Raw genomic sequence first — 14,035 nt, forward strand, 5'->3', positions numbered from 1 at the left:
TTCATTTATATTTACATTATAGCATGCCTAAGGGCCTTTCATTTGTAATCTTTGGATTTTTTCAATGAACTAAATCTTCCTTTGTCTACTCTTGTTCATGGAGGAGCAGTAGGGGAAAACAAACTGAGCCGCTCATTACTAAAGTCAGCAGAACTACAATTACATAAAACTCTGCTCATGTTATTAAACAGTTCCCACGCCGTTTGACTGTCAGTCTAAACTGACACACTGCCACACTTTCCCACGCACGCGAGTCCTCCTTAAAGCGCGCGGAGGGTGGCGCGCGCGACAGCTCACGGGACACGAGGCGGGCGGACCGCGGGGTGAGGATCATGTGTAGTCCACGCGCCGAAACTAGGTTACAGCTAGCCGCAGAGAAGGAAAGAGCTTGAGGACAAGGAGCTGCTGCTTTATTATTTTAAAGAGTGTTGTCACCGCAGCACCTCTGAGACTGCGCAGAGCCGACAGAAAGAAGCTGGTTGAAACCCAGCGTTGCTTTTATTTAAGTTTGAGGTCTGCGCGCGCGAAGAAAAGGCAGAAATCCGTATGAGGATTCGCTGTTGTGACAGTTTTCAGCTGCTCCGGTTGGGAGCGAATACGTGCGCGTCGCTTTCAGTGTTTCTTCGCTCTTTTTCCACCTGGAGTTGAATGACTTAGAGTTGAGAAGACTCCACCGCCGACATGAGAGGTAAGTTTCTTTATGAAATTGTTTCATTAGTCTGAATTTGCGCTCGACTTTGGTTCGTAAATAACTTTAGAGTTGCGTACAGCTTCATGAAAGCACTGCTTTCAGGCTGAGTCCAAAGTGCGTAGGCTGCAGTCGCGCGCGTGAATAAACGCCACATTGACTTGGAAACACAAACCTTTTTTGTGATAATTTGTATTTACAGGTAGTGTCTAATGTGTTACCCTTAAAAGTTTTTACATCCTCCACGAGTTGTACATGTGTATTAAAGCTATTTTTAAAGAAACTGCTTTATTTATACCTTTACACAAACAGTTTAAAAGTAAAGTAACGTGCTAAAGTGTGTCCAGTATTTCTATAGGTCTACTAACTGTGGGGATTAAGTACATTTCTTTATTTTTGCCGGTGGGGAGAGGAATGCATTAGGGCCGTGTTACTTTATTCCACTGCTGAGCGACTCTGGTTATGTAAGAGCGAAGAGAGGGGGGAGGGAGAGGGAGTGAGCGGAGTGATTCAGAGCCTGTCAACCTGCACCAACGTCCACTGGCAGCGATTGTTTATGTTGAATTAACTCATTTTCTGCACATTGAAGGCATGCAGGCTTTAGTATCACTTTTTGTGATCTGACTACCTTTGAGGATGACGTATGCTGAATTGTTCGTTGTTGCGCATGATGTTTTAATGTGACTGTAAGCACTAGGTCATTAATGTTAAAGTGTGTGTGTGTGTGTGTGTGTGTGTGTGTGTGTGTGTGTGTGTGTGTGTGTGTGTGTGTGTGTGTGTGTGTGTGTGTGTGTGTTTTACTTTGACGGATAGTTCATGGGCAGTTATTGTGTTGCTGTTTTCACCGTCAGCATAATGGCGGAGAGAGAGAGAGGTGCTCCATTGACCTAGTTCTGTCATTGAGGATTACAGCAGTTGTGTGCGTGTGTGTACGCGCGTGTGCGCGCCTGCCTGGGGGTGGGAGGGCATGGTTTGTCGTCATTACTGATGAGACATTGTTGATAAGTTAAATCAGTTGGTGGGGCAGAATGCTCTTCTCTGAAACACTGTAGATATGATCTGCATTGAAGCTTATGATTTGAAAGCATGTGGCAGGTGCATTTTATTACCACAGATCACCAGATTAACTTTTTATTTTTTCAGTTTTATTACCAAAAAGAACCTCAAGTTTTCTGTTAAACAGTTATGAAAGGCACCAATCCTTTATTCCTGGTATAAGTTTTGCTTCATTTTTACAAATCAGTAAAAAAAATGTGTTGTACGGTTTTGTTTTCAAAGCTATACACCGCTGTGACAAGCAGGATATGGGCACAGCAAGCTCACACGTAACCATGAAGCACAGCAGGGTTCAGTTAAGCTCAGTTTCCTCTGCCAGCTAAGGTTACTTACATCAACCAGAGTGAGTGTCATGTCAGATAAGCCTGGCTTATCTTCCTGATTTTCTTATGAAAAGAAAACAGTGACATGCATATAATTTATAATGTCATGTTCAGATTTTAGCTGACAGCCAGCCTTTGTGTCATCCTAATACCTTAGACTTGTAATGTACAAGTTGTGAACCTGTTGCACTTTTTCTAATGACTTATTCTTGTCACCTGTTTCATAAACAGGTTAGACAGGTTATATGCAACATGATACAATAAACAAACCTTGAACACAATAAGATTTTATTCTCCAGTGCACCAGTATTGTGCAGAGCTGAGGCCTCATAAGGCTGCTGCAGCTCACTTAGTACGAGATCAAAGGTGCAGCAGCAGCAAAGAGAAAAAGGCACGCTGTCTTTGCTTCCCAAGGCCAATGCTTTGCTCAGACTCTATCTGACGAGTTTGCAGCCTTGGGGAAGTTCACAGTGAGCTACAGTATGTGTCAAGGTGCCCTTTCTCTCTGACAACTGAATGCTAAGATTTCATTCCCCTTATCTAGAGCGTCAACTCTACCCCTTGCCTTCGTGTCATGACAAAAGATGAATGCCAAAATGTCAGCGTGGATCTGTGTCCTTTTGTGTCTTTCAAGCACAAGCAACGCATTTCATGCGGCAGCACAATAATGTCCACAACATAAAAATCACGTCTCTCTTAAGGGTTTTGAAGTATTCTTAGGTTAAGTAATTTCTGATAGGCCCGTGTGCACAACTAGATACTGAGCTGAAAGAGGTTTTAATTTGAGGTGACTGTGGTTGCTGTGGAACACTCCAAAATTTGTTTCTTCTGGGGGAGGAGCATTTAAAATGACTGTTTTGCTGTGAGCTGAATTCCTAAGTCTGGATTTGCTTGTGCTGCAGAGGCCCGCTTAGATTCTTGCAGATGGGTGCTGCAAACACTGCATGATCAAGTAAATGCACTCCATCTCCTCTAATCAATGGTGAGAGATTACAGAGGCACCGGGTGTGAATCCTGCTTTCATGGAAGCTGTGTGGTGGGGCTGTTGTTCTTAGTGCAAATGTCTCTCACAGACAAAGCAATAGAAACTGGTTCTATTCGGTGCGTAAATAGAAATTTTTACATTTTTATCCACAACACGGTCAGGACATAGTTGTATCATCATGTATTATATGATGCTGGTGATACCACAGAGTGAAGAAGAGGTATCATGTAAGCAGTAGAGAGACATCAAGTATCTAAAATATGTACCAGCTGAGGAATATAAACGAGTGAATTTCCAGTTTCTTCCTTTTTTTCTGCTTAACACACAACACAATATTGTGCATTTCCACTTAAAGGCAGTTAGTATTCATGTTCATCTTTTTAGTTAGTGAAACATTTCTCAGCGTACACAAAAAGTACTCAACTACTCAACAAGCTCCAGCAAACACTTCAGCTGATTGCATCTGCTGAGTAATTGCCAATACTTGCATTGCATTCTGAAAGAGTAGGAGGTGTCAGGCCATGTAATATTATCTCTGTTTTCTTGATCAGGAGAGTGATAAAAAAAACAAGAATCAGTGTTGAGAGTATGTATGAAGGAGTTTAAGTGCTGTAATAGAAGGAAGGATGTGTGACGAGACGTATCCAACTATTTATTACATTAATGGTCAACCCTGACTGTGCCATGCCTTTCACTATAAGACAGAAGCCCCTTAAAATGTAGGTTAAGCATACAGTATGTCGGGTAAGAGTAAAGTGCAGGGCAAATAGGACCTTGGACTGTGTTTGATTAGCTGGGAGGAGAGGGCAAAGTCCCCTTACTGGAGGTTTACAGCAGCTCCGAGAAAAGTGCTGACTGTCAGGGACTGACTGACACACTGACTGAGTGACACAAAGAAGACCTAAAGCTGTAAAAGTCTTATATATACAACCGTACATAAAATGCATCTTAAAAAATAAGGTCATAATATGGCACTGATATATTTAATAATATTTATATTTCAACACTGGCACTGCACAACAAAGCTTGATTTCCATCTTTTTGGATGTTAATTAGAAGTTTCTGGTATAGTACTGATTTAAAGTCACTATCCCCTAGTCTAGCTTAGTTACATAACATAGTTGGACATTTTTTCTGAGAGAAAAGACTCACTGAGATGCCCCTTTATGGGATTTAGGGTGATGTCAGTATGGGCTACTCTGTAAAACAACATGCAAAAAAAAAAAATGTCCCTGGAGCAGACTTTTTTTTGCTACCTGAGTCCACTCTGATTGTACTCACTTGAACACAGGAGCACACACTTCTGTGCAAAACAAATATTGTGCGACATTTATTTCGTAATAGATAAGAAGAGCCAGAGGAATCTCTGGGCAGTACACGCTGCGGCAGAGTAAAAATAGAGTCATGGTTGAGCACATATGCAGCTGAAATTTCACTCAAATACTTGACATGCTACAACAAGTTGAGCACTAGGCTACTATTAGCCATGTCTGTTTCTTTGCTGCACTTTACAGCTCTGGATGTTTCTGGAAGTATTTCCAGATGTTGCACAAGTTGTAAAATCTCCAGTGGAGCCGTTTGGCCCTGCCAGTTTCAACTGGTCATCCATCTTACTGTAATCAAACCCTACATTGTTTTCCTCCCAACACAGAAAGTAAAGCCTCCTCCTTCCCTTTGCTAAAGCCAAGTTTGGTTCCACCTTAAAAAAAGAGAGGAGGCAAAGAATCAGGTTGTGTTCCTTGTGTGACTGCCACCTCAAGTACCTCCCCTTTGCTGAATGGGAAACTGTGTCAGTGGAGCAGCTCCTGCTCTCTGGGCCTGACTGTGCTGCTCAGCTGACTGGCAGGTGAGGCAGCAAGTCACAGATGATACCGCCCATTCGGCAGCCAATGGGAGCACGAAGAGGTTAGGGAGGATCGTCACACTGTTGCCTTGACAACCACCTTTGAATGAGTGTTGTTCATGGAATGTGGCCAGACGGTGGTTATATAACAGGCTGATGGGCGGGGTGGAGGCTCTGGAGGGGGAGCGATAAAGGGAGCAACGGAGAAAGGGATCTTTTTTTCCATTGCCTTTTATTTATTTCTTTATATTGCTCAGTTGTGTCGGCAAGCAGGAATCCTACCAAACCAGAACACCCAAACATGTTACCTGGTCTGCACAGACTGTCTCTGTAGGAGGAAGGAGATGAAGTACTTCAGGGGAAATGTCAGTCGCTGCCCACTTTGCTTTGCCTCATTGTGTGACGCATGTCAGTCCCCACTCTGAGTGACTCATATGAACGGTTGGTTGTAAGTACTTCAGAAAAAAGCAATTTTCTGAAGAGCAGCGATGGCCAGTTAAAGCCGTTGCTTTGGTGTGCAGGTTATCTAATAATACCCCGTCTGACCCAACAAAAGTGGTTAAGGGAATGTTTGGCGCACCCTGCAGCTCTAACCAAATCAAATCTTCCACACAGTCAGCGCAGGAACCAGCAGCTATTTCATGGAAAACAAGCAAAACAGTATTACTTTGAATGCCTGCTGACACTGAGTTCATCCTGGAGAAGGAGAGTCAGAGGGAGAGTGAGAGAAGTGAAACTTTATAACCCTGGGCCTCAGCTAATGCAATTGACGTGCTATTCTGGGCTTGAGGAGGCCCAGCTACTTAGATAAACAACATAATGAAAAGAACAGGCTGTTCCTAGGTAAGAAGGCTCACGCTTCCACTATGAAAACAAGGTGTACAACGTATTTACAGTTTGTTCTGTCAATCACATGACCCACTTTTTGTGACACTTTGTTGTGTCCTCTAACTCCTAGAGAATTAACATGCCTTCATCATGGGAAGCCACGATGAAACCTCAGTATGAGCAGATGACAGATTTGACTGTCGTGGTGTTAGTTGCTTTTTAGTGTATATCAGGTGATCCAAGTAACTGGAAAACAAAGCAAGCACAGCCGTGACTGTTTTGATCTGTTACAGACAGCCTACTTAATTTGATCTGGCAAAGGCGTGTTATCCACAATATTTGCAGAGAAGGCCTCAAAAGCAAATGTCAGCTGTTCCTAGAAGTTGTGCAAAAAAACCCTGTATTTGCAATCCTACTGGATTGTTGCCAGATGTATGTTTGCATGTCACATAGCTCAGGGCTGTTTTTATGCGTATGTAGATAGAGATTGTGTAATAGTTGAAATGGTTGAAGCTTTGAAATGATTTACCTAAATGTCAGAAGATAAATGATGTCTGACTGTGTGCAATTATTTTTTTCTATGTCTCTCATCTTTCCTTCTTATTTCTCGTTCCAGCTCAAATAGAAGTGATTCCCTGTAAAATCTGTGGGGACAAATCATCAGGGATTCATTATGGTGTCATCACCTGTGAAGGGTGCAAGGTGAGCTAACTCCCATTTCCCTCACCAATTTCTGTTTGAATCATTTGATGTCACAGAGTTCCAAAGTGTTTTTCATTCACCTTATTTTTTTTTTACCTTTAAACATGTAGAGGATTTTTTATTTTTCTCTAATTCAAACTGTATGTTTGTCTCTTACCCTACAGGGTTTCTTTCGCCGCAGCCAGCAGAATAATGCAATGTACTCCTGCTCACGACAGAGGAACTGTCTCATCGACCGGACCAACCGTAACCGTTGTCAGCACTGTAGGCTACAGAAGTGTCTCGCTTTGGGCATGAGCCGTGATGGTGAGTCTAACCGTTTGATCTATATTTAATTAACTCAAGTTTCAAGTTTTGGTCTCCCTTTTTTTCTTATCACACTGAATGAGTCATTTAATCCTTGTTTGGCCTGGACCTTACCTTCTTGAATGTTTAATTTTTGTCTTCATTCTCCTGTTGTAGCGGTCAAGTTTGGCAGAATGTCCAAAAAGCAGCGCGACAGCCTGTACGCAGAAGTCCAGAAGCACCAGCAGTCCCAGGAGTGTGCAGGAGTTGTTGCCCAGGAGGAGCCCAGTGACTTGGTTGTCCTCAGCCGTGCCTACAGAAGAGGCTCCAGCACAGCGCTCAGTGACCTGGATGACATCACCACACTGCCAGAGGGGCTTCTTTTCGACCTGCCGCTGACCCCAGAAGATGCTGGAGGAGACTACTGCAGCCTGGACATGCTGGGTGGCAGTGCAGGAAGTGGCTCATCCTCTCAGAGTTCACCAGAACAGACCAACTTGGACTTTGTAGACGGAACCAACAGCATCAAGCACGAGTATCAGCTGTTGCATGACTCTGGACTCTTCTCTCACGCTATCCTCAACCCACTGCCTGAAGGCTGCTCCCTGCTTGAGATAGGTCCGTATCAATTCCTTAGATCTCAAGTCTTTCCCAAAATCCTCATGAGCCAGAGTGAAAACTGTAACAAAGAAGAAAAATCAATGAATCTTTCCCTTTCTACAGAGCGTATAACCCAGAATGTGGTAAAGTCCCATATCGAGACGAGCCAGTACAGCACAGAGGAGCTGAAGAGAATGGCCTGGACCTTGTATAGCCCAGAGGAGACACGCTTACACCAGACCAAGGTACACTTAATGATAGTAGTAATAATAATAATAATAATAATACATTTTATTTAAAAACACCTCTTGGCATTCAGGGTCACTTTACAGTTAATTAAGAGCACATTTAAAAAAATACAATCACAATAGCAACAAATAAAACCAAACAGACAAACAAAGTTGACATCAAGTTGAAATGAATCAGGGGTATAGGAAAAAGCAACTTGAAACAGATGGGCTTTGAGTTTTGATTTAATTGAGGCAAGAGAGTCAATGCCTCTGAAAAACAAACAACTTGAAGTTAAACTGACACTTTTTAAAAAATATGGATCATTATGGATCAGGAAATCTGTTGAGAACAAGCTTTCCACCTGGAGTGCTGATATTCAGCCACTCAAACTGCATTGTTGTAGCTGTTACAGGCAAAAAGGAGACAGGCCTCAGTGTATGATGCTTGACTAGTGTTCTCATAAAAGCCTCCCTGTCTGTTGTTTTTCTCTCACAGTCAGCTGAGGTGATGTGGCAACAATGTGCCATTCACATCACCAACGCCATCCAGTATGTGGTAGAGTTTGCCAAGCGCATCTCTGGCTTCATGGATCTCTGTCAAAACGATCAGATTATCCTCCTCAAAGCAGGTCAGTGCAAGACACCACAACACACACACACACACACACACACACACACACACACACACACACACACACACACACACACACACACACACACACACACACACACACACACCCTGCAGTCCTAAATCAGCTGTTTGCACTATGTTTTTACCACATAAAGGCCAGGAGCTGTTGTTGTTTTGTTTTTCTTACAACAGATGTGCCTCCAGCAAGACAACTGCTGAGATGTTTATGACTGAGCAAACTTTTAAGTGTAACACAGATAACTGTTATCATATGAGCTGTAGATTACCCCCAAATGCTGACTTCACAGAAAAATCACATGCATGTAAGGTGACCTGAAAAATCACACAGTTGTTCTGTTTCTGTAGAAAGGCTGGCCTGGCTTTACCACACTGTCCCCTCTGGGCTACTTTAAGTGGTCAACATGCTTTGAAGTGTCACAAGTTATGGATAAACGAGGCCTAAGTGTGATCTGTTTACCAATATATTTGGGATGTATGGTTTGTCTGTGACAACCAGAACAGAACATCAGTGAAAAAGTAGATTTATGGCTTTGAGCAGTGTATTCCTCTCTGAGATCAAGCAGAAAAGGGGATGCACACAAAGGTTTGACACAGTGCATTCGTTTGGACTAATTAAATGTGAATAGAGAATGAAGAATGTCCACACCCACACATAATCCCTCAAATATGCCAAACACTGAACAGTGGGGAAAGATTACAGGTTTGTGGTCGGAGGCTAAGAAGAGGTTGTCAACACAAAATGGGAACGCCTTTCTGCAAGTGTCATCAATGTTACTGTAACACCATCAAAACCACAACAACACATCATCACCTGTTAGGATACAAGTCCTCTCAATGAAAAACCAAGATACATGTTCAAACAATTTCTCTGCAACTGTATTAGCTGCCATGACCACAGTAGAGTCATTTTTGATGTTTCTGTATATTTGTTTTTATTTTCTAAAAGTGATGTTTATTGTTGTGTGTCTCTAGGTTGCATGGATGTTCTTCTGATCAGGATGTGTCGGGCCTATAACCCCATCAACAACACTTTGCTCTTTGATGGGAAGTTTGCCATCGCTCAGCTGTTCAAAGCTCTTGGTGAGTCAATGTGTTTACTTTCTCTCTTTCAAGGGAAACTTCCACTCAATAGAGGAAGAGCGGGGGATTTTTAGCTCCTTTTTTCATTTATCTGAATTGAGGTCATCACAGTCATCCATTTATTTTTATTTTTCTTCCTCCCTCAGGCTGTGACGACCTTGTGAATGCAGTTTTTGATCTAGCTAAAAGCCTGAGCCGTATTCAGATGTCAGAGGAGGAGATGGCTCTCTTCAGTGCTGCTGTGCTTCTCTCACCAGGTGAAATAATCGTTCCTGCAACCTGTTTTCTTGTACTGCTCTATTCAAAATGTAGCAGCCCTTCGTTTGTGAATCCATCTACACTGAATACTAAATGAAACAGAATTAAAAAGTAGTCTAACCATTCAGCTGCTACCGTCACAAATGTAATGCACCTTAGATTCGCATATTGCCTTTAACAAATTAATAACACACCCATATTAACAATGCTGCACCCATGTTGGCAGAATAGTTACAGAACTCTCATGATGCCTTGGTGCTGGTGGCAAACTCCTGAGTGGATCATTTCTGTGCTCTTGCATGATATAGTGCAATCCAAGCATTGTCACAAAGCCAAACATAATACACGTATACAGCTGATTGCCATAGAGCATGAAATAAGTTAACCCGGAGTTATTACAAGTTTGACACCACAAAAGCAGTGTTAATTGGCAGCCTTTTTAAATAGCATAATGAAGGGTTATAAATTTCCAACAAGAACCAGTTGTGAAAACAGTCCCGCCCAGTTTAATAACCCAACAAACTATTTTTATATGTTATGTAGCCAGAGACTGCTTTGAAGAAAATCAAAATAATTTAAAGAGTTACAAAACACTGAAATAATCAAAAAGGAGAAGAGAATTTAAAATGCCAATGTAAAATAACAACAGATCTAATGCTCTGCTCAGTTGTAGTCTTCTCATGTTAGTACACCAATAACTCACCAATAGAGTTTCAAACTGACAACACTTACAACACAAATGAAAACATTCTGTCCCTTCAATTTCTCAGACCGACCCTGGCTGACAGACGTGCAGAAGATCCAAAAGCTGCAGGAGAAAGTCTACGTGGCTCTGCAGCGCTGTCTACAGAAAGAAGGAGCACCTGAAGAGAAGCTTGCTAAGGTAAAAGGAAACCACTCTCTATTGATGACGTCTAAAATGATACAATACCTAATACACCTTTTATTATTTATTATATTATATTCATTCCTGTCCTTTAAACACTTCTTGCTCCTCTGTCCTCCTCCTCTAGATGGTGTCCAAGCTCCCCGTAATGAAGTCCATCTGCAACCTTCACATTGACAAACTGGAGTTTTTCCGCCTGGTTCACCCTGAGACGGCATACACCTTTCCTCCTCTTTATAGAGAAGTTTTTGGCAGTGAAATCACCTTTCCAGACTCCACAGAGGGCTAGCACTGTTTAGCTAAATAGTGTGATTTGAATTGTGACACTGAGGTGTAGGGAGGGGGAGGCGTAAATGTGGTAACCAGCTGAGACAAAACCAACCAGCAGCTCAGTGACAATCCTGCACGCTACACTTTAGGACACACTCCTCTCACCTCCTGCCCTGCAAGCTAGTTCGTTCAGCTTCATCGTAACAACACAGGAACTGCTGCTGGCTACTCAGAGCATGTTACCTCTTTATAACAGAAATTTCTTGATAGTAGCGTGCATAATTTGTATTTGCAAAACAAAAATATTTTTCTACAAGGAGACTTTAACCCCTCCTAACTTGGATTCCTTTCTTTTATAAATTTGACACGGTTCTCACAGTTCCTGTAAGCTATTGTTGAATGTAACCCTTTTTCCTTTAACCGCTCAGCACAGCCCTAGGCTTGTTATAGAATGTACATACTTCAACCCTCAGCCACTTTGTGGAGATTTGCAGTAATGATGCCTGTTTCAGTTGTCAGTCTAGTTATATATTCTTGTTTCTTTCAATCTCTTTGGTAGCGCCCATATTTTGCAGTTTTGTAACAAATGAACAAACTGTGTAAAGGGACCATGATCAAACTCTCAAACAGACAGGTTTTTTCAAACTATGTGAATCATGTGGGAAACACTCCTGAGTGTCTGCCACCATGCACCTACAAAATCTCGCACACAGTGCAGAAAACTTAGCACTTATCCTGATCTTTGTCTATTTTTTACTGGCACACCCTCGCACACAGATGTAGGTGGGCTCTTTTTTTTAATGCAATCAGTGACCTCAGTCCTTATTCCCTCTTCCTTAACATGCCACTTAGAGTGAGAGCAGGAGAATCTCAGAGCAATCTCAGAAGTTACTCTCCTACAATACATACAGCATAAAAACATTGGTATATTATTTCAGATGAGAACAGAGGGGAATTCTTTTTGAGTTAGAAAGAAAGAGGGACACTTTGCTTGTGCTCAGGTCTCTTTAACAGACACTGCCTGCCCATACTTTGGGTTCTGGGATGGGAAGGGGAGATCATTTTTAAGGAGTGGAAACTCACTGAAACTTAGCACTTATATCCCCAAAAGAATCCATAATGAACTCTTAGCACAATATTTTACGGGTTTGCACTCTTGCTGCCATCTATGAAATGTTTTTGAATACACTCAAAAAAGCTCAATACACCTTCTCATTATAACACAGTTGCATGAACAAGGAGCTTGTAGGCATGCTGACCCCTGTCGGGTTACAGCGTCTGCTCTCTTGTGCGCCTAAGCTCCCTCGCAGAAAAGTGCCATTTCTCAAAGCATCCAGCAGCATCTCAACCAGCAACTGCAAATTACTTATGGAGTAAAAGCAAAAGAGATTAACAGAAATTTTAATGTTGAAACTTTAACACCTGTGTGGCTGAATGAGGGGCAAAGAATATAAAATGGACAGGTGGGTGCTGGTGTTGTTTAAGCTGCTTACACATCAGTTAGAGGGGATTTACTGCATGCGCCAACTTTCACTGCTTCAGGGTCAGACGGGCTGTGCTGCCACAGGCGGCCTTGGTGTTCTGACTGGAGTGTTAAATCCTCTGTTCCCTTTCCCCCTGCTCCCTTACTACCTCACCCTCTTCAAACACTACGGGGCACAGAAAAGGGTTGACAGAGCCGTCAGCTACCCCCCTGAGTTAGTATTTATGCATCTATGCTGGAGAGTTTCTTAAAAATATATATATAACAGTTATTGGTGATATTTGAAGGCCAGTGATAACATTCAAATACACTTTTACTATGCTTTTCCAACTGGACAGACGACTAAAGCACGCTTAGCTGCTGGATTGAACTTTACTACCTTTCCTTCTTGACTGCTTTTCTGTCACTTGAAAGCAGTGCACACTTTGAGGTCCTGAATGACCTACTTAGATACAGATCTTTGTGAAGCGAGGTCTCTGGAGACACATGAGGGCAAGAGGGTGTGTCCAGATAAAACCTTTCTCTTCAAAGTAAGAGGATACATTGGATTTCTGCTCAAAACAAAACAAAAACCATTTCTGCTGTTATTTGAAAGAGGAAATAACAGAAGAAAATAGCAGATTGCTTTTTCATTTGAAGACAATCACATGGCTTATGTTTCATGTCTGTGTCTATATAGTATGTCAGCCAGGTTTGCACTGCTGGGACAGTGCTGTTTGCCATACACTATATTATCTCACACAGTATGAAGGGTTATTACCCTTTTTTGGGTACGTCAGACAGTGGCATGATGGGATTGTGCAATAATGTCTTTCCCATTGTTCTCAGTATGTTGGGTCGGCCTTTGTTGCCATGTATTACAGATAATATTTCACAAGCACTCCAGCACAGTTAACCTCGCAGCACAACTGATGATTAAACTAAAAATATAATGCACCAAATAAACAGCCAACCACTACACAGGCCAGCAAAAAGCTGACACAGCCAGATGGCGTTTGGAGATTGTAACAAAGTGCAATACTTTGTGTGTCGAGTCCTCGAATGTTAGACATGCTGATTTGAAAAGAATCAGCTTTGTTTATAGTTCTGCTGGTCTGAAGCTGTCCAGGGGGCAGCGCTGAAGATCTGCACTAACATTTCCGTCTAGAGTTACTCAGGGAGATAGCTGGGCTCTCTGTCCTACAGTGTCTGCAGATAGTCTCGCTAGCAGGACACCTTGCACCAACATAGAAGACCTTAAAACCTTGATCACTGTGTACAGCTCATGTTCTTGTGAATGTTTGATTTCAGAAGTATCAAAGATTTTACCCCTGTCTAATATCATTATTTCAAAACTTTATGGAGTTTGAGTCATAGATTAAAATAGGATAAAGTAAGTATAGTTAAATAAATTTAAAAGATGGATTATAATCTCTGAATCTCGTGTTGGTTTTGTTGTGATCTTTTGTTTCTTAATTTTTATCCTCATGTGTACTGTTTTTTTTCTCATCAGTTTAGTGTCCTTTTTGTCTTGGAGAGATGTAATTCTATTTTTTTAAAGAGCGTTTTTAACAATGTCTCCCTAAAAGTTTCTCTTTTGTCATGATCCTTCTGTTTATGATATGTTTATGCTATTTTAAGATTATTATTAATGAATCAATATAGATTTTAATAAAAAAAATAATTTATGATATGTCATGGATATAAAGCCCGAGAGGTTTTAACACTGTAAGGTGTTATTGCACAATGGTGATACAATATGTGGATTTAAGAATGTAATAAAAGTTCTTTTTACAGTTAAAAAATTGTTTTTTGTGTTTTTTTATTATTTCAACTTAAGGGATGACATTTAAGTATGACTTGTATAATACATTTCATATATTCTTC

The 14,035-nt window shown here is 41.6% G+C and overlaps 1 protein-coding gene across 1 annotated transcript; it reads left to right on the forward strand.

Annotated features, from left to right (window-relative positions):
- Positions 1–359: 359 nt before the first annotated feature.
- Positions 360–13,677, forward strand: rorca (RAR-related orphan receptor C a). The gene is made up of 10 exons (XM_074668772.1): positions 360–688; positions 6,340–6,425; positions 6,590–6,731; positions 6,888–7,328; positions 7,434–7,555; positions 8,037–8,169; positions 9,165–9,272; positions 9,419–9,529; positions 10,301–10,413; positions 10,544–13,677. The coding sequence occupies exons 1-10, from the start codon at positions 682–684 to the stop codon at positions 10,703–10,705; spliced, it is 1,425 nt and encodes a 474-aa protein (XP_074524873.1). The 5' UTR covers positions 360–681; the 3' UTR covers positions 10,706–13,677.
- Positions 13,678–14,035: the final 358 nt, after the last annotated feature.

The sequence above is a fragment of the Halichoeres trimaculatus genome, unplaced genomic scaffold, assembly GCF_033239565.1.
Source record: "Halichoeres trimaculatus isolate MK-OKI-2021-1 unplaced genomic scaffold, fHalTri1.1 fHalTri1_scaffold_4, whole genome shotgun sequence".
Classification (NCBI taxonomy): domain Eukaryota; kingdom Metazoa; phylum Chordata; class Actinopteri; order Labriformes; family Labridae; genus Halichoeres; species Halichoeres trimaculatus.